Genomic DNA, 21,857 nt, shown 5'->3' on the forward strand with positions numbered 1-21,857 from the left:
TGAGAAACAACAAGTTTTTTCTTTTAATAATGTTAATTAGCACAGTCTTAGAGAATAATAACTTTTGCTGGCATAGTTGACTAGTGGTGCTACCATAAAAAGGTTAAATTACAATTAAAATGCAGAGAATATTCAACAGTTGTTATTGTGTATTGGAAAAGAAGTAATCATTGGATAAAACTTAACATTAATATGCTCATTGTAACATGACAAGATTCAGTAGTAACAAACATACATGTATTCATGGTAACAAGTATTCAATAACAGGTGTAACAAAAAAAAACTGTTAATAGATGAACAATGAAATCTAATGTCACTGTTAACAGGTGAACAATGAAATCTAATGTCACTATTAACAGATGAACAAGCAAATCTAATGTCACTGTTAACAGGTGAACAATGAAATCTAATGTCACTATTAACAGATGAACAAGCAAATCTAATGTCACTGTTAACAGGTGAACAATGAAATCTAATATCACTGTTAACAAGATTCCTTACCAATAATCATTTTATTAGTACTGAAAATTCAGAAATTATTGCGATGTTTTTTATTATTGCAAAAATTGCGTCAGGGTTATAATCGTAATAATTTAAACTTGCATTTTGAAAATTTTTATATGACTTAAATAGGATTTTCTCAATATCCCTAAAATTAAAATAACATTTTAGTCTAAAATTACAAAATCGAAATAATAAATGCACGCAATAATTTCTGAATTTACAGTATTCATAAATTGTGTTAAAAGACATTCACAAAAATTATCTACAACCCAACACTTCAACTTATGTCACAAAACAATCACTTTATATAGCATTACTTAGAAGAACAGAAGAGACTAAATCTTAATCTGACATGTTCCATCATACAGTATGGTTCAATTAAACAACTGTTTTACACATTTCTCAATACTTTTTTACCAATCCAGGGATAAATCTAAGAAAGTAACCATAGAACAAGAACTGATACAAAATGATAGAATAGGTTTAAAAAATAATGAATACAACTATAAACGAAAATGATTGACTTTATAATTAATGGATTTCAGTAAATGGAAATGGTCAGACTAATGTCATGGTTTTACAAAATGCTCTATTAACTAAACTTCTAACAAATTTGATTGTGTTTCATGTGGATTTTTCAGATAGTGATTAATTTTCAATAGTACCATGATTTCATTAATGCCCATTCTGGACGTGTGATATTTAACATATGTTAAGTTATTGTTAAACATATGGATGAAATTCTTTATGAACTAAACATTATGCTGAAATGCCGCCATGGTAAACAAAACATCTATAAAGATTTACTCTACAGAAAGAGCATGGATATTTCAATTTCTTAATACATCTGTGAATCAATGATTTAAAAAAAATCAATTAGGCAGTGACATTTTTTATTTATGAATCCATTAAAACAGTGGGAAGGACCGTTGGTAATAGTAACTACTATGAAAAAGCACCAGAAGAAAGTTTATCAAATAATGACTTGAAAATAGGTTACTTCAACTATTGAAATTTATATCAATTCATGTAAAGCATGGGTAACCCGTAGATAAAACTAAGTAAATAAGCACCAAAGTTTATTGAATAATAACTTAAAGTGGGTACTCCAACAACAGGAAGAGAAACCAGTAACAAATATTATACTTGAACACAATATAAAACTAGAAAAATATCCAAACTAAATTATTCACCCAAGGAAATATATATCATCAATGATCTAAATAAACTCATCTCAACTTGTAAAATAAAATTGAAGAAACAATTCTTTGCACTCTAATTTCCCAATTGGTTTAAGCTATTCTTCCAATGAAACTGCTAGGGAACAAACTTGTAAATAATGTATGCTACCATTTCAGCCTCAACATGCAGTGAATACCTTTAAGTATCCCATTCAAAGAAAAGTTAGCATGGGTAACCCAAACTGATGCTCACAAGGCTGAACTAGAGGCATACACACTATGGAGCTTGATCTCGATTAAAAAATAAATATTAAATAAAATAAATAAAGCAAAACCATTTGGGAACTTGATAACAAAAATCTGAGCATTATATTATCTATAAACACCAATTACTGTGAAAGTTCTTTAATTCATGGGTACCAATTTTCGTGGTTTGAGCAAAAGTTACATGTTCGTGGGTTTTTAAATTTGTGGATTTTAATTTTCTAAAAAAAAAAAAAAAAAAAATGAAGTAAAGAATTGAAGCCATTATAAACCAAGATTACAAATTATCTTGATTGCTTGATTGAAGGAAATTGTAAAATAAACATTTAAATTGTTGCAGTGTGTAAATCATTGTGATGAAACTTTTTAACCTGAGATCGAGTGATCAACAGATTAAAGACCATCAAAGGTGTTAATTAGGCCATAAACATATCACAGAAAACAGTAACATCAACAAATGCTATAAATGTACTTTGAATTGAAAAATAATTCTATCAAAAGCATGCCCAGCATGAAATATTATTTCCCGTACAAGAATTATGAGGACATAAAATGAACACTCTATCATAGCAGATCATCACCGAAAATCTGACTTCCATCGATTAAACAATTTTTTTTATGAGAATTTAAAGATCAAAAGTTGTAAAAGCTGTAGTTCATAGTTTATTTGCCCTGAGACTACTATTTAGATTTGCCGATATTCAATGTATATTCTATATCATATAGGTATTCAAACCTACATAGGGATCTTTCCATTAGATGTCTTGATTTGGACAACAATTGTTATATTTCGTTGGGACACTTAATTTCGTGGATAAAGTCGTCCACGAAAACCACAAAAATTAGTTCCCTACGAAATAAAAGTACTTTCACAGTAGTTGGAAGCATTTCACCAATAATAATAATTAACCAAACAAAAGGTGTAACAAAATATTTTACCCCATTAATTCATATTTAAGTAACAATCACTATATTATTTGGTTGACAAGAAAATCTGACAAAATTTTAAGACTTGAAATCTCAAACTGTGCATAACCTTCTGATTTAATTTGACTAGACGTTTAAGAGGGGATAAAAGAAAGTTGCCAAGAAAAGAATACAGTAGTTCAATCAAGCTTTTGGCTGGGTACACAGCTTCATTTTCCTATATTGTAGGAAGACTGAAAAATTTACAAAAATATTGGTGACTTTCAAAAGAAGGTGTCATTATCACTCTTCGTCAACTTACTATTATTAAAAGAAGTTTAAAATGCATTAACAATGAAAACGGACACTCAAATAAATTCATCACTTCTCTACAACTTTACAGATCTGTAAGATATGTGTTGAGATCAAGTCTGTGCTCTGGTCGTTATCAAGCCTAACTATTAGACCACTGGTCTGGTTGTTAGCAAGCCTAAAATCAGAGAGAAGTTGACACCAGTACCTATACCCAAGACTAAGAAGAATGCCATAATCATTCCGGCTGTTCCTGCATACTGCTGATCTACCAACCTACAACATTAAATTATTCTATAAGTTCAAGAGCAGTTGTTTAAAAAATCTTCATTATCTAATTTGTTTTGTTTATTTAATGTACTGTGGATTCATTATTATTCATTAAATACCAATTTTGTGGAAATCGTGGGAACAGGTTAATCACTAATATAAATGTTAAACAAATTGCAAATATTTCTATAGGTTTGTATGAAGAATTTGGCAAAACCACGAAATCAAAGATCCACTAAAAATACAGGCATTCCTAGGTCCATGAAAATTGATATCCACAAAAATGAATCCACAGTATATCATTTGATATTTGTTAAATCTTTATATTTTTCTTACATGTTTTTTCTTTTGACCATATCCTTCATTTAAAGCCCATTACCTTGGTTATTATGTTATGGCTGATGCAGATTTTTAAAGAAAGACTGAATTTGGATATTTGTTTTGATGGAGAAAGTGTACACAGTGTAAAATTTTTGCTTAGGTTAAACAAAAGAGCCCATAACCTCGGTTTTACTTACTTTACCGTTGCATTTCCCTGTCATAGAAAATGAACATACACAGTACTGATAGAAGAACTAACCAATTAAGAAATGCTTCGTCAAGAACTTTGAAGTGGTGAATATTGTTTTTTTTTTACAAAACCCCCAGGTATAAAAACCTTGATAACCACTTTCTAGACTAGTGACTTACTTTGGTCCATACATCATACAGAGACTACTGAAGTAACCACTTGTAAATCCTAGAACTACACCCCCAACAATGTAGATGTAGTCATTCTCTATTAATACATCAAAAATTCTCTCTTCTGGTTTAAAATTACACATTAGGAAGAACGGTATAAGTAATCCTCTTATGGCCACAGGAATCCACACCCATCTATGTCCTGGCTGGAAATAAAATCATAAAAGATGAGAAGATAAAATAGATATTAAATTATATGTTCTTCAAATCAAAATGATAATAAATACCACCTTTTCTGTTAATTTTTTTTCTTTTTAGTAAAATCAACATTTCAGGGGTACCGTAACCACTTCATAGCAGGTTGTAAATGTCAAACTTTCAGATAAACCTTGTTATACTGATAATTTTTGCAGTTATACAATTTTAACCTAGCTCCTAAATTTTTTGAAACAATGGCAATAAAATGCCAAAATAAACAGCTGCATCCATATGATACGGCTGTCACTTCTTTGAAGAATAAAGTTCAATAACTTCTCAATGTCATATCAGAAATTCATTAAAACTAAAGGGAAGTTATCTCAATAGATATAAACCAGTCACCATAGTTTCATGATAACTGCTCAAAGCATTGTCCGAACGGCAAAATCTCCTTTTTTTTAATGAATAAAATCACATAACTTGGAAGCGTAAAATCTTAAATTTATAAAAATCAAAAGGGAGCTAATGTCAATATATATATATATATATATATATGTCTAGAGCAACGTTTACAGTGCAGGCGATTTGGTTTCACTGCTGGTGATCCGATGGATAAATCTGTTGTAGAGTTGTCACTGATTCAGACATACTTATAAACATAATTATTACTGTGACTGCATCTGACATAAATTTGAAGGATCCTTTACTACAGATAATTTAGCTGATCTGTAAAAATAACATCTTCATGTCTTATATATCATGTACTGTAGTACGAAGCTAGATTAAAACTGACTTGGAAAGGAAACACCCGGCCACCGAAAGCTTCATTTTATAAAGCCCAGGTGGTCGTGTGGTCTAGCCCACAATTACAGTGCAGGCGATTTGGTGTCAAGATATCTCAGTAGCATGGGTTTCGAATCCCGGCGAGGGAAGAACAAACAAGAGGCTCTCAAGAGCCTGAATCGCTCACCTTAATTCTTTTGGTTAAATCTCTCATCAATGATTATTTTGGCTTTTCAATTTATTTAATGTTTTTTGGATCGTCCTATTTTCTTCAAAAGCCAAAAAAAATAATCATTTTCTCCTATGTTCTATTTTAGCCGTAGGAGCTATGTTTCTTGACATACAAGGAAATAAAATATGAAATTTATACTAGATACTCTGAAACTCATTTAGCCTAAGTTTGGCTGAAATTGATACAGCAGTTTCAAAGGAGAAGATTTTTTAAAGTAAGTCAACATGATGAACAAATTGTGAAAAAAGTCTTTAATGGGCAATAACTCCTTAAGTGGTCAATTGACAATTTTGGTCAATTTGACTTAATTGAAGATCTTACTTTGCTGAACATTATTGCTGTTTACAGTTTATTTCTATCTATAATTATATTCAAGATAATAAACAAAAACAAAAACAGCAAAATTTCCTTAAAATTATCAATTCAGGGGCAGCAACCCAACAACAGGTTGTCTGATTCATCTAAAAATTTAAGGGCAGATAGATCTTGACCTGATAAATAATATTACCCAACGTCAGATTTGCTCTAAATGCTTTGGGTTTTGAGTTATAAGCCAAAAACTGCATTTAATTTTAGCAATGGCGACCATGTTTGTTGATAGATCATAACTTCGGATACAATTTACAAACTAGATACCCTAAGGAACATTCAGTTAAAGTTTGGAAGTATTTGGCCCAGTAGTTTCAGAGGAGAAGATTTTTGTAAAAGATTACTAAGATTTACGAAAAATGGTTAAAAATTGACTATAAAGGGCAATAACTCCTAAAGGGGTCAACTGACCATTTCCGTCATGTTGACTTATTTGTAAATCTGACTTTGCTGAACATTATTGCTGTTTACAGTTTATCTCTATCTATAATAATATTCAAGATAATAACCAAAAACAGCAAAATTTCTTTAAAATTACCAATTCAGGGGCAGTAACCCAACAACAGGTTGTCTGATTCATCTGAAAATTTCAGGGCAGATAGATCTTGACCTGATAAACAATATTATCCCATGTCAGATTTGCTCTAAATGCTTTGGTTTTTGAGTTATAAGCCAAAAACTGCATTTGACCCCTATGTTCTATTTTTAGCAATGGCGACCATATTTGTTGATAGATCACAACTTCGGATACAATTTACAAACTAGATACCCTAAGGAACATTCAGTTAAAGTTTGGAAGTATTTGGCCCAGTAGTTTCAGAGGAGAAGATTTTTGTAAAAGATTACTAAGATTTACGAAAAATGGTTAAAAATTGACTATAAAGGGCAATAACTCCTAAAGGGGTCAACTGACCATTTCCGTCATGTTGACTTATTTGTAAATCTTACTTTGCTGAACATTATTCCTGTTTACAGTTTATCTCTATCTATAATAATATTCAAGATAATAACCAAAAACAGCAAAATTTCCTTAAAATTACCAATTCAGGGGCAGCAACCCAACAACAGGTTGTCTGATTCATCTGAAAATTTCAGGGCAGATAGATCTTGACCTGATAAACAATATTACCCCATGTCAGATTAGCTCTAAATGCTTTTGTTTTGAGTTATAAGCCAAAAACTGCATTTGACCACTATGTTCTATTTTTAGCAATGGCGACCATGTTTGTTGATAAATCATAACTTCGGATACAATTTACAAACCAGATACCCTAAGGAACATTCAATTAAAGTTTGGAAGTATTTGGCCCAGTAGTTTCAGAGGAGAAGATTTTTGTAAAAGATTACTAAGATTTACGAAAAATGGTTAAAAATTGACTATAAAGGGCAATAACTCCTAAAGGGGTCAACTGACCATTTCCGTCATGTTGACTTATTTGTAAATCTTACTTTGCTGAACATTATTCCTGTTTACAGTTTATCTCTATCTATAATAATATTCAAGATAATAACCAAAAACAGCAAAATTTCCTTAAAATTACCAATTCAGGGGCAGCAACCCAACAACGGGTTGTCTGATTCATCTGAAAATTTCAGGGCAGATAGATCTTGACCTGATAAACAATATTACCCCATGTCAGATTTGCTCTAAATGCTTTGGTTTTTGAGTTATAAGCCAAAAACTGCATTTGACCCCTATGTTCTATTTTTAGCAATGGCGACCATGTTTGTTGATAGATCAAAACTTCGGATACAATTTATAAATAAGATACCCTAAGGAACATTCAGTTAAAGTTTGAAAGTATTTGGCCCAGTAGTTTCAGAGGAGAAGATTCTTGAAATAGTTTACGACGACAGACAACGACAGACGACAGACGACAGACGACTACAGACGACGGACGACAGACGACGGACGCCAAGTGATGGCATAAGCTCACTTGTCCCTTCGGGACAGGTGAGCTAAAAAGGAGTAGGTCCGGTGAGGACTGATTTTGGCCTCAAATTTCAGGTTCATCTTACAAAAGATTTTGACCACTTTTTAAACACTTAAGTGTCTATTTCATTTGAATAAATTAGTTTATGTGAAAGATCTTAACTGATTTAGTCATTAAAAACGGCCTGATTCAAGCTCAAATATGAAAAATCTACCAAATATGCCAAAAAATGTCACTTTTCAGATGGTTTTTGTCAAAAATGAAAGTGGCCGCATCCGTGTTCATCCTCAACCTTTATATATGTTATGTATTATCATAAAATACAACTTACATTTCAATATAGAGGATGAACACGAATGCGGCCACTTTCGTTTCACACGAAAACCGTCTAAAATTTAACTAAAATTCTAGAATTGTGAAGATTTAAGTAATTTAGCATGACTTAATGGTGCTAGTACCCGATATATGTGCATTGTATTGTCAAAAACAGCCCATATTTATGTAGCAGAAGCAATCTACTGTCCAATAAATAACTAAAAGTTTACATTTTAACAATTTTGTAAAACTGCTATATTTTGGGGCCAAAAAGGGGTCTTACTGGACCTACTCCTTTGCCAAAGCAAATTTACAGATCTAACATTTTTGGGTTGATGTTTATACCAGTTGTATATATATATATAGATATAAACAATAAACCAAAGTTTCTTGCAAATTGGTGAAAGTCTATTTGAGTTACTGTCTGAAAAAAACCCGGAAAATTCCCTTTTTTTATTGAAAAAAACCCACATAAAACTCAGAAAACTTAAAATTTATAGAAACGAAAAGGAACTCACATAAAAGATATAAACAATTCATCAAAGTTTGATGTGAATAGCTATATATATAGGTTCAAATCTAATGAGTTATTGTCCGACATGTTGACTACTGTCAGACAAACCGACAACAACGGTATCCCATAATATGTAGCCTATTATAAAAGGGCATATTTCAGGTGCAATAACTTCAAAACATGAGGACAAAGTATAGACAGAAATTTTGACAGCAGTCACAAAGTGATAGGTAAAGCATGGCCCTAGGCAATTTCATATTATTTTCAGAAAGGTGACGTATTCACTGTTTCAGAACTGGAAATTTCCACTAAAGACATCTTCATAACGATGAACTACAGTGGTTTGGTGAAAAAAAATTTTTTTATGTATCATGAGCCATTGAGTTTTGATTTTCAGTAACTCATTCATATGTAGATAAGTTTGGAAAGGGACTGAAAATCATTATATTGTTAATTGACAAATCTACTTACCACACGAATAAATTCTGAGGTCAAATTTCCCAAGAAAGCAAACAGATTGAAACTCAGGAAGCAGAATATTGGTGCCCAATACTGGTCTGAAAATAGACAAAAGAAATGGGCAATAATAAACATACTTTCAATGTATTATTTATTTTCATTATACTAAGCAACCCCTAAACTTATATATTTAACTGATCTGACATAACAGTGTTTTACATATACTTTTTATGAATATCATTTATTCAGCTTTTTTATTATGAACTCCCAAACAGCAGGAAACACTTGCAAAATTAAATTTTAGACCAAAGATTTAATTTGGATTTTTTAAAGGAATAGCAAATAATATTTTGGATAAAAAGACTTTCCAAAGTATCCAATAGTAGGCTGAAATCTGGTGCATGCAGGACTTAAGTTAATGACTAAATAGTGACAAATACAAAACAAAATTATTAAAAAAAAAAAATTCTAGCTATGTAGCTATTTACAACTTTTAAATGTAGTTCACTTGTAAAGGTGATTATACTTTATAACCAGATGCTCCGCAGGGCGCAGCTATATACGACCGCAGAGGTTGAACCCTGAACAGTTGGGGCAAGTATGGACACAACATTTAAGCTGGATTCAGCTCTAAATTTGGATTGTGATTAAAATGACACAGCATAGGTTTCTGACACAGAATGAATGTGGTCTAATGAACTTAAAATATTTTTTTTGTCTTTGAGCAATTCACTATGCTGTTGAATATTAACCCCCCCCCCCCCCCCCATTTTTTTTCACATCCCCCTTTCCCTTTTTCTAAAACTGATCTCAATTCAAATTCCTAATGGAGTTTGCAACAATAACTACTCATTTAAATACATCATAAAATATTAAAATGTAAAATAAAGTGCTTGTTTTCACTGAATGGTAAAGATTGTTTTAATTTATCAGTTGGTAGTAAAAGTGAATATACATTGTATATTGTATAAAACAATGATTTAAGTTGATTCAACTACTATTCTGGACAAAGAAAGATAACTCCAATTGAAAATTTCTTGCTATTGCACAATATTGTGCAATTAGATATTTCTTGCTATTGCGCAATACTGTGCAACTGAAAATATTTGCTATTGCACAATATTGTGCAATTGAAGATTTCTTGCTATTGCGCAATACTGTGTAATTGAAAATTGCTTGCTATTGCACTTGAAGATTTCTTGCTATTGCTGAATACTTAATATAATAATTTTGGATCCTGATTTGAACCAACTTGAAAACTGGGCCCATAATCAAAAATCTAAGTATATGTTTAGATTCAGCATATCAAAAAAGCCCAAGAATTCAATTTTTGTTAAAATCAAACTTAGTTTAATTTTGGACCCTTTGGACTTTAATGTAGACCAATTTGAAAACGGGACAAAAAATTAAGAATCTACATACACAGTTAGATTTGGCATATCAAAGAACCCCAATTATTCAATTTTTGATGAAATCAAACAAAGTTTAATTTTGGACCCCGATTTGGACCAACTTGAAAACTGGGCCCATAATCAAAAATCTAAGTACATTTTTAGATTCAGCATATCAAAGAACCCCAAGGATTCAATTTTTGTTAAAATCAAACTAAGTTTAATTTTGGACCCTTTGGACCTTAATGTAGACCAATTTGAAAACGGGACCAAAAATTAAGAATCTACATACACAGTTAGATTCGGCATATCAAAGAACCCCAATTATTCAATTTTTGATGAAATCAAACAAAGTTCAATTTTGGACCCTTTGGGCCCCTTATTCCTAAACTGTTGGGACCAAACCTCCCAAAATCAAACCCAACCTTCCTTTTATGGTCATTAACCTTGTTTAAATTTCATAGATTTCTATTTACTTATACTTAAGTTATGGTGCGAAAACCAAGAATAATGCTTATTTGGGCCCTTTTTTGGCCCCTAAATCCTAAACTGTTGGAACCAAAACTCCCAAAATCAATCCCAACCTTTCTTTTGTGGTCATAAACCTTGTGTTAAAATTTCATAGATTTCTATTCACTTTTACTAAAGTTAGAGTGCGAAAACTAAAAGTATTCGGACGACGACGCCAACGTGATAGCAATATACGACGAAAAATTAAAATTTTTGCGGTCGTATAAAAATTGTAATCCAATGAAATTGTAGCTTGTAATTATACTAGGGGCAAACATCCAATCTGTGAACAGATGAAAATATTTAAATTTCATACAGTGATGAAGTGATTTCAGCAACCACAGACTTGCTTATCATTTGATTGTGATGTTAATTAAAATGAAATACAATTTTAAAATGAAAGTAAATTTCTACACCTTACAACTGAATTAAGACATCTCAAAGATGAAGAACCCACAGTCATTTGTATGATTTAACAAAATGAAAGTACAAAAGATTCAAATATCTGAAGTTCATATGCTATTTGTTGTCACTTATTCACAACCAAACAGAGCTTTTGGATAAACACAAAATATAATTTTAAAGCAATACTATTCCATTTTATTGAACATTTTAATAAAACATAAAGTTGCTGGTAAATCAGGCTATATTTTTTTTTACGTTCAACTTAAATTAACTTCTTGGGATTAAAAAAGAAGAGGAACATGTCATACAAAAGATATCAGTTTTTGGAGTGAGCAAAAAAACCTTGAAATGTTTAGAATGAAAATTTTTGCACAATTCATTTGTCTGCTTCTGAGGGACAAGTCCTAAGTTCAACTATTTCACAATTTTTGTTACAGTGCTTATCAAATAGAATTTGCCCTTTTACAATACAAATTGCTTTAATATTTTTACCAAATTGCAGTTTGAATTCATCCCTACAAGCTGATCGACTGGTATATAAGTATATCTCATAGTAAGTGAAATGTTGTTCATATGAAGCAATTGACATGTAATTAAAAGGAATAAGAAGTTCTTTTTACCTTCCAGAGGGAAATCTATTCTCTTTATATTTGCCCATACTCCTGGAAAAATTGCCAAGGTAACGAAAAAAGTAAACCATACACTCACAGCTTGTACCCAGATCTGTCAATATATTTATATATTTTGATTACATTCTAATAAATTGCATCATTTTTACTGAAGTCTAGTGAAGAAATTAGAAATTAATATAAGCAAAACATTTGTTCTGTACACTTTCTCCATCAAAACAAACATCTAAATTCAATCCTATTTTAAATAATCTGCATTAACCATAACATAAGTTCAGTTTTTATTAAGCTTTGCTGAACTTCTAAGACTGTTAGACTCTAGGCATTTATATCTAAAAGCTCTGCATATTGTATCCATACATTTCTATTGCTGAATATTGTATGCTATTTAAAAAATATCTTGACATCTTATGGTTATTACTTTAGGTGGGTTGTTGTCTCACTGATTTGTCCCAAATGTATCTTGCAACACAAATATTTCTTACAATTTTGAATTAACTGACAACTAACTATGACCATCATACCTTTTTGAAGACCATTAAATACATGCCACAAGTTTGTGAACAAGTCCTACTGGTATTATGGTGATGTTTCTGTTTCCTGGCAACCATATCTTTGTAATATTTGTAAAAATTCTGAAAAGATAAGATTTTTTACTTTTTATATGTACTTGAATTGAACAAACTATCTATTCTTTCTTTCCTATTAAGGATTGAAATAGTTTTCACATATCTTTTTACCAAAGCATTCCGATGAGTTCACTGAAGATAAATATTCAAGATTCTTCAGTTTGACAATCATAAATTTATATTTGGAGGATAATAACACTGTTTGTAAAACTTTCAAATATTTCGCCAATTAAGGAGATAGATGTAAAAAAACGACTGATTCAATACACAATAGACATTCATTCTCAACACTTGACCTAAAACATCATGTTTAAAACTCACAGATGATATCAAATATGTTTTTTATGCCGTAACCACAATCCCGTTCCCTTTTTACTAATATGATCTACTGAATTAAAGACTTTTTACCGAGTTTGTACTAATATGAGCAACACAACAGATGCCACATGTGGAGCAAGATCTCCTGAACCTACCAGTCATATCACCAAGGTTTTGGTGGGGTTCTTTTTGCTTAATCTTTAGTTTTCTATGTTGTGTTTTGTGTACTATTGTTTGTTTGTTTCTTTTTTAGCCTAGGCGTTGTCAGTTTATTTTCGATTTATGAGTTTGAATGTCCCCCTGGTATCTTTCGCCCCTCCTATGCAGTGAATTGTCTTACACTTTTTCTCGCAATATCAAGATTCAAGCGAATGTCTGTGTGTGATATTCAGTAATGATGGCAAATAGGGATAATGTGTTTATCAAAAGAGCAAAGCTATCGTTTAAATTAGTAGAAATGAAAGCATTTGCTAAAGATGTTATGCATGTATAAAGAAAAAACAACTGCATTAGAAAATTGCATAGCTTTAAAGTAACTTTTACTTCATTTAAATATAGAGAACATAAAATAATAATTTACTTTTATTATATTTTTTCTGAATTATTTTTTAAAAGAAGCTCATAGTTAATTATAGAAGAAATAATTTCATATTTTACCAAAAAACTTGCAATTAAACTGTAAATTAACAAATCGATTGAGAAGATACTTTTACAACCTTTTTTTCTTTTCTGATATACAACATAAGCAAACAATTTCAACATTTAGTTTGGGGTAAGTAGTAAGTAAATAAAAAGACTTGAAAAAAAGAAGAAGCATCTATTGTAGAATTTACACACATTAATAAATCAATAGATGTTAAGTATGTAAACAGATACAATCAACCTTGTTGGCTTACTTGTCTTAACAGGTAAGTACAAATGATTACAGCTACCTCTACAACAATACATGTATCTTTCATTCAAATTATGATCAGGTGATAATAACAAATAACACTTTTGAAGAATGATGGCTGGCTGGCTTTGAAGTTCAGTATAATAATAATCATTGCTACATGTTCATACATCACAAAATTCCTGGAAGGCATCTGGTCTGAATTTAACAATAATATGAAAGCATAATCCGAAATAAGATTTAAAATTGGAAATTCTGTCAATTTTTAACTGCAACACTTCAACCAACATGACCAAAACAAAGGAATTTGAACATAATTTGATTAATCATCTGTGGTCTATTGGTTCGTTACCAGTAACAAATTGCATTTTCTTGTTATTAGTTTACAGAAGTACTTACAGTTACAGGAAGAAGGAAGTATGCATCAAAAGCTACCAACAAGATAACAATAGCCGTAACAAAATAGTAGATAGCCTGGGTTCTAGGATCAGGGGCCACTGAAATAAATAGTATGTGTAGGCCTTAAATTATAAGTTCTAGTTGAATCAAAAGTTGCTCTTACAAAAGTTCTGGCAAAGATTTCACTTTATCATTAATGATAGTGGTTCAGATAGTAATAGGTTTAAATTGAATAATTTGTTTTCCTTAATTAGCAAAAATATAGAATCACATAAGGTCATTGATTGCTTAGTTGTCTCGTTCAGCACAATATAAATTGAGCGACTTACTCACGACTGAATGCTACCTCTAAATGATACTTGTATATGTTGTTTTTTTCAATTTCAGAAGCTCTTACTTAAAATTGGGATGGACACGGAAGGGTCCCAAAAAATTGTCCCTCAACTATGTCGATGAAAAAAATGTTGGTTTTGGGACTTTCCAATGAATATGTTCATTCAAAAGCTGACTATATTTTCTAAAATTATTCATCTAAAGCAAGTTTATATATGGTAGAAGAAAACAATATATATACGTATGGAATTGTGTCGCAATCAGATGTAATCTTTTGTTTGCTATGACATATTTGTTAATATGGTTGCATCAACATGTGAATAAAAGATGATAATTGTAAGATGCAGAAATAAGGTTAATATATCTTAAAACAACAACTGAGTTTGTACAGATTTTATTATATAACTTACATGCCAAGCAAACAAGGTTAATAACTGCAATGAATACACCAGACAAGTTCTGAAAAAGAAGTAATATTAGTAATTTGGGGGGAGACATAGTATTTTCTGGAACAGTCCTAAAAATAGCTGATTATAAATATTTTTTTGTATTTTTGTAAAATGGAGCTGAATCTTTTTAAATTCTGCTGTATGTAAAGTAATTTTGGGTGGTCAGTTTATTAGTGAACCTGTTGCATTGTCAACATATGTGAATGTCAATGTAAAGTACATTTATGTTAAATCCCTAAAATACAATGTATTGTGTTTGTTGTTTTAAATCTTTTCAATACCTATCCCTAAAACTTAATTTAAGTTTTTTTTCTTCAATTCCTGTAATTGTTTGTATTTAATACATACATTTCCTAATACTATGGCATTGGTATACTTCATTGGTAAGATGGCTGCTAAACCAAAAGTACTGTTCTGATAAACACCAGTCGCCACTACAATAAATAAAACATTTTATCTGTCAGCTAAATTCATGTACTTTTTAAATTATCTAAAAGAATGTTATTATGCATTTAATTCTTCCTTTGCTCTAAGAAACTGGAGTTAAGGTAAATGTAAACATTTTACATACGTGTCTACAGGAACCAGTTGTTCAGTAGTTGTCATGTGTTGATTTGGTTCATAAGATTCTCATAAGTGTTTCTTGTTTCTCCTTCTTTTTTTATATACAGATTAGACTTGGTTTTCCTGTTTGAATTCTTTGACACTGGTCATGTAGGGGCCCTTTATAGCTAGCTGTTTGGTGTGAGCCAAGGCTCCATGTTGAAGGCAGTACTTTTACCTATAATTGTATACTTTTTACATATCGTGACTTGGATCGAGAATTATCTCATTGGCACTCATACCACATCTTCTTATTTCGATCTACATAGGTTTCTCAGCTATGTTTTCTAGTTACTTCATTGGACACTATGGAAAACAGTGATTATCCTGTCAAATACTGTAAATTCAGAAATTATTGCAATACTTTTATTATTGTGAAAAATGCGACAGGGTTATGATCGCAATAATTTTAACTCGCATTTTGAAATTTTTTATATGAATTAAACAGGATATTTCTCAATATCCCAACAAACTGGCAATTATAAATGCATGTTATAATTTCTAAATATATAGTAATTACAGTTATAAATACTAAAACTTATGTCCTTTGATGTATTACAACAATATGTGTTGTTAAGATGTATTAATGTCTTTGCATCCAAACGAAGTGAGAAACATGTAGAAAAAGATACATATAGTTTCTTAAATTTACTTCTAAAATTTTCACTAAAATTCTCGACTTCCACAGAGATACAAAACAGATGATGCTGTCACCATTAAAACACAAACAGTTATGTAAAATTTTATAAAAGAATACTAAAACAAATTAAACTTAATTATTGTCACTAGTTTAAGAGATATTTAACATTCAGTCCTGTCACATATAACTTACTATTTAGAACTGCAGCCATTATCATTGTGATATAGAAGAATTCAACTGACCCTGGAAAAACAATTATATAAATGTAATTAAAAGAATGAATATGGAAAAGAGACCTTCTATAATGGCTAACTTATTTTTAAATAGTGCAAAAAAAACATTGCTTCTTTATATAATATATCAAACCATTTTTCAACATATCAAAATTGATAAAACTGCTACCTTTTTTTAGTAAATAATTACATGTAAACTCATCAAATCTGTGTATTTGGTTTCCTCAAATGTTGGTCTTAAAGAGTATCTGATGAAGGTCATCAGAGCAATTAACACTAATTAAATTCACATTTCTGAACAATTCAGATTACCTTTTTCACTATAAAATGTGCCTGTTATACATCTACATCTACATAATACTTCTTAACTTCAATATGTTGAAGATTACAAGAAGGCACATACTAGGGAAACAAATTAACTAAACATATTTACAATAATTTCAAAAAACATTTTTTTTTTAATTTTTTTGTGTATATAGATAAAAACATGGTTTGGTTTAGCAGTACATATGTGGTTTTGCACCAGACTTAAAAGTTTCTAAGTCTGGGCTACAGGCTACTTGGTATGGTAGGGAATTCCACAATCTTATTGTTCTAGGAAAAAATGAATATAAATGATAGTTTGTGGGAGAGAATGGCTGTATAAATTTATGTTCCTTAGATGGTATTAGGTATGTATTTACTGGGATGGAGACTAATTGATGTTGGATTTTATATAGCATGGTGACGGATGCAAGATTTCTTCTTTGTTGTAATGTTGGCCATCTTAGATGTTCAAGTATGGCTGTTACACTGCTTTGATAGCTGTATTGGTTGATTGTATACCTGGCAGCTCTTCTCTGTACCATTTCAATTTTATGTATTTGTTGTTTCTGCCACGGGTCCCAGACGACACTACAGTATTCTATTTTTGGTCTTACGTATGTTTTGTAAGCCAGTTCTTTTGTTTTTATGCTGTTTGTTTTTACATTTCTTTTAATAAATCTCAGTGATGCGTTTGCTTTGTTTGTGATGTCATTTATATGAGAGTTCCATGTCAGGTCTTTTGTGATGGAAACGCCAAGATATTTTGCTTTGTTTGTTGATTTTAGAATATGATTATGTAATGTGTATTTATAGATGATTGGTTTATGTTTTCTTGTTATGTGGATGATTTCACATTTGTCTGGGTTAAAGGACATAAGCCATTCTTGCTCCCATTGTTCCAGTTTATGTAGGTCTGATTGAAGGGTGTGACAGTCATCTAATGATGAAATTGTTAGATACACAATAGTGTCATCTGCAAAGAGGCGAACATTACTTTTGAGGTTGTCTGGCATGTCATTGATGTAAATTAAGAACAGACATGGCCCGAGAACAGAGCCTTGGGGGACGCCTGACAATACAGGACAACTATTTGATGTGCGACTGTCAACCACCACTTTTTGGGATCTATGTGATAACCATGCCTCTATCCAATTTGTTGTTTTGTTATTTATTCCCATGCGTTTCAGTTTTAGGATAAGTCTTTGGTGGTCCACCTTATCAAACGCTTTTGAAAAATCCATGACAACTACGTCAGTTTGTTTAACGTTTGCCATGTAATCAAGTATTTGCTGTGTAAAAGTTAAAAGTTGTGTTTCACAGCTAACTTTTGATCTAAAACCATGCTGCAGTGGGTATAGTAAATCTATTTGGACTTGGTCAATTACTTGGTGGAGGTCAGCTACTTTTGATTTTATCGACTGACAGTTTATATTTAATATTGTGAGACGTTTGTTAGCCTTTTTTGCTGTTGTTTTAGGCTTTTTGGTTGTTTTGAGAATGGGTTTTGGAGATGATGTTGCTTGAGGTGGGTCTAAAATCTCAGAGCATGATGATGCATCTAGGTTTAGAGAGTCAAAAATGTTTGTGTCCGACAATGTGTCGAGTGATTCAAAAAGTCCGCCTGAGTAGTTGGGTAGTGCACAGCGAAGACAATACTAAAGGTGTTTACTATCTGATAACATGTTATATGTCTCATTTCCTACTCCTTGACAAGATGTGTGATACCATTGGTCACAACTGTCACACATAATTCCTTTATCCGACCAGCATACTTTTGTTTTACAGAAGCCACAGTCATATTTTGTTTCATTTAGTGTTGGACCTGGATTTGGATTTATATCATACATGGTTAAATTGTAATTATGTGTATTTCAATTAAGGCCAACTAAAATTAATTAGTAGATTTTCATCCAAATTTTTGAAAAAAATGGGGCGGGTGGGAGGATTTTATTTTTTAAATTTTATTTCATATGAAACCCTTTTGCATGTTTTGTGACGAGTTCTTCATATATGCAAGTGTAATAATAAGCTTATATCATGTATTGTTAAGGCCGTACAGTGACTTATAGTTGTTAAAGTCTGTGTCATTTTGGTCTTTTGTGGATACATGTAGTTGTCTCATTGGCAATCTTACCACATCTTCTTTTTTATATACACAAGTATCAGGAATCTTACATAATTTTTCCAATCCTTAAATGAATATATCTAATTGCGGCTTTAAAAACTTAACAACAAAAACGTGTGAGAAATACTCTCTTCAGTTAGACTACCTACACCAAATGTTTTTGGGTTTCTAAACAATGGTTTGTATTCCCATAAAATGAAGCAAATGCATTGGTATGCAACACAATTATTATGAGTACAGAATAAAATGAAAACTCAGAGAGTGTTGAAAATAATAGGGTTGGTACTTTATATGCAAAATGAAAATATAATTATCATGTAAAACATGAACTTTATAATAAAAAAAAAGTTGTTGTTTAATGACTCTTTTTGGGTGTATTGGGACATTTGCTGTTTGTCAACATAAAAAGACAGCCATGGGTAAAATCAAAGGGCTTGCATAAATAAAATGCATATGTTCATGATGTTAGTCGACTTTTTAAATTCAATAAATCTGACAAGTTCGTGCTTGTGTTTCAATATCTTTAAACCAGTCATGTTTTCTGTATCAATGGTTTCCATGAATCTTGCGCTTTGGGTATCATTTACGGTTTAAATTTCCTGAGACAAAGTCATTGCATCAATAAAAAAAGTCCGCAGTTTTCTAATCACAGAAATTTGTGACATACCGCGATTTGCAGTCTTGGAAACAGCGTGTTTCTCGTAACACCAATATTTCACGTCATTCTCGTTATCAATCTTTACTCTCGGAAGATGATGTTGTCATCATAGAGCAGCGGAAAGGTCGACTTAATCATTTTTGTTAGATTTACTTGAGTTACAAAACCGAAATTTGAAACAGGAAGCTTGAGGATGAAACGAAATTTTAACGGTTACCGGTAACGGAAATGAACGAAATTCCGGAAATCGTAAATTTTATAAAATAAAAAAATTGGGGGCGGGACAATTTCAGAGGGGCGGGCGGGGATGAAAATCTATCAATTAATTTTAATTGGTCTAATGCAGTGTAGATGTGTAGTTATTTAGGCATTGACCAACAAGCATTTTTCAACTAATATAAATTCTCATGTGTTAACAATATCACTTACAAGTTGAACTGTCCAGCATGGCTAATACAACAGTACCAATAAAAATCATGGTCATAATCACTATGGAGATAGCTATCCTTCTTGGGGAGGCTTGTCTGCAAAATACATATAAGTATTTCCAATCATATCATGTATAAATAATTGTATAATCTGATGAACATTAAACACACTTAAAGTTACAAAGATTTTGTGACACGAAAAAGGATTATCACCTGTCTTTCTGTTTAGATGAAAAACAATCATGAAAAAATATGATCCCCAACTTGAACTAAATGTTAATGAATGTAGAACAGTTTCAAATTAGAACTTGACTTAACAAGTACTTTGGTTCAAGAAGTGCTGTCTAAATCTTCCTTTTTGGTCATAACATATTTGTAGATGATTGTTTTAGTGTAATGAGTATGTCCATTTAATAGGGCATTGAATGAGTTTGTAGATTTAATAATATGTTAAGAAAAGAAATGTTCATACCCTCCACACTGTACAAATGCATTTACTCCACTCATGATGAAGTTTGGAACTTGTGATGCTATGCCAATCGAGAACATAAAATTTGATCGCAAGTTATTTACTTCTGTTGTGTTCTCAGCCAATTTGTAGTTTTCAAAGTACTGTAAAAGACATATTTAGATTTATCAAATATTATACAAGAAAATATTTGAATGATAAGAAAGAGATCTTCAATTAAACCTTCATACAATGATTGTGTTTCCTGCACCTTTTGAAGAGGGCAGGGTAATTTTTTTTCTCAGAGGGCACTCTTAGTGTGAATGGCTACACTTAAAGGGCACTCTTTAGTTAAATATAAAGGCACTGTTATGGAGAGTTTATTGAAATATTGATAGAGATTTAATTGGATAAACATTTTTTTTCATATTTATTGGTAGGATATAACGATATTTAAATTAGGTTGTTAATTTATTTTTGTTTGTGGTAGAATTAAAACATCTAGATCCAGCTTGTAGAATCTTGTATTAGAGTGAAAGCTGTAGGGACCATCAGTTGTTTACTTCTATGTCATTAATTTGGTCCCTGATGGAGAGTTGTCTCTTTGGCAATCAAACCACATCTTCTAACTTTCATATGGCAAGTTAAACATAATAAAAAAGTTTCTTTTAAGTTGAATAAATACAATTATGTCAAAACTAGTAGCAATAACTATGCTTGTGCGTTTATTTTTTGGGGTCTTTATGTTAAAGTTAAGATTCTTATTATAAACTTACCGCTTGAGCATTGATTAACATATTCCATGGCATCAAAATACCAATACCATGAACCAACATGATGAAGAACACAATACGATATCTGAAACACAAGAGTTTAAATGTTATGATCATCACAATCATATTGATGGTATCAAAATACCAACTACTGAATAAACAAGAGTGCACACACTGAAATGTCTCGCCTTCTTTACTAATCATTGATATTATGTTGATAGTCCTAAGTATAAAGCGTTATTACAACTGTCACATAAACTTAACATTAAACAAGATAGTTAAACAAAGACCAATGAACCATGAAAATGAGGTCAAGGTCAGATGAACCATGCCAGGCAGACATGTACAGCTAACAATGCTTCCATACAACAAATATAGTTGACCTATTACTTATAGTTTAAGAAAAATAGACCAAAACACAAAAACTTAACACTGTCCAATGAACCGTGCAATTGAGGTCATGGTCAAATAAAACCTGCGGGACTGACATATAGATCATAATATATTTCCATACACCAAATATAGTTGACCTTTGGCATATAATATTAGATAAAAAGATCAAAACTTAAAAACTTAACTTTGACCACTGAACCATGAAAATGAGGTCAAGGTCAGATGACATCTGTCCGCTAGACATGTACACCTTACAATCATTCCATACAACAAATATAGAAGACCTATTGCATAAAGTATGAGAAAAACAGACCAAAACACAAAAACTTGACTATAACCACTGAACCATGAAAATGAGGTCAAGGTCAGATGA

The 21,857-nt window shown here is 31.3% G+C and overlaps 1 protein-coding gene across 5 annotated transcripts in view; it reads right to left on the minus strand.

The window, feature by feature from the left end:
* Nucleotides 1-1,570: 1,570 nt before the first annotated feature.
* The window catches only part of LOC139519299 (equilibrative nucleoside transporter 1-like), a 34,983-nt gene continuing 14,696 nt past the window's right edge, over nt 1,571-21,857 (minus strand). For 2 of the 5 annotated variants that reach the window (XM_071311275.1, XM_071311277.1), the window contains exons 4-15: nt 21,095-21,176; nt 20,343-20,482; nt 19,872-19,966; nt 16,313-16,363; nt 15,226-15,311; nt 14,839-14,887; nt 14,096-14,193; nt 12,382-12,492; nt 11,849-11,951; nt 8,935-9,020; nt 4,128-4,324; nt 3,073-3,443 (exon numbers count right to left, since the gene is read on the minus strand). In XM_071311275.1, coding sequence (XP_071167376.1) covers nt 3,317-3,443; nt 4,128-4,324; nt 8,935-9,020; nt 11,849-11,951; nt 12,382-12,492; nt 14,096-14,193; nt 14,839-14,887; nt 15,226-15,311; nt 16,313-16,363; nt 19,872-19,966; nt 20,343-20,482; nt 21,095-21,176 — 1,225 coding nt within the window. In that variant the 3' untranslated portion in view covers nt 3,073-3,316. Of the gene's footprint in view, nt 3,444-4,127; nt 4,325-8,934; nt 9,021-11,848; nt 11,952-12,381; nt 12,493-14,095; nt 14,194-14,838; nt 14,888-15,225; nt 15,312-16,312; nt 16,364-19,871; nt 19,967-20,342; nt 20,483-21,094; nt 21,177-21,857 lie in introns of all 5 variants that reach the window. The other 3 variants (XM_071311276.1, XM_071311273.1, XM_071311274.1) reach the window with 3 other exon arrangements.

Source organism: Mytilus edulis, chromosome 4, assembly GCF_963676685.1.
Source record: "Mytilus edulis chromosome 4, xbMytEdul2.2, whole genome shotgun sequence".
NCBI classification, from domain to species: domain Eukaryota; kingdom Metazoa; phylum Mollusca; class Bivalvia; order Mytilida; family Mytilidae; genus Mytilus; species Mytilus edulis.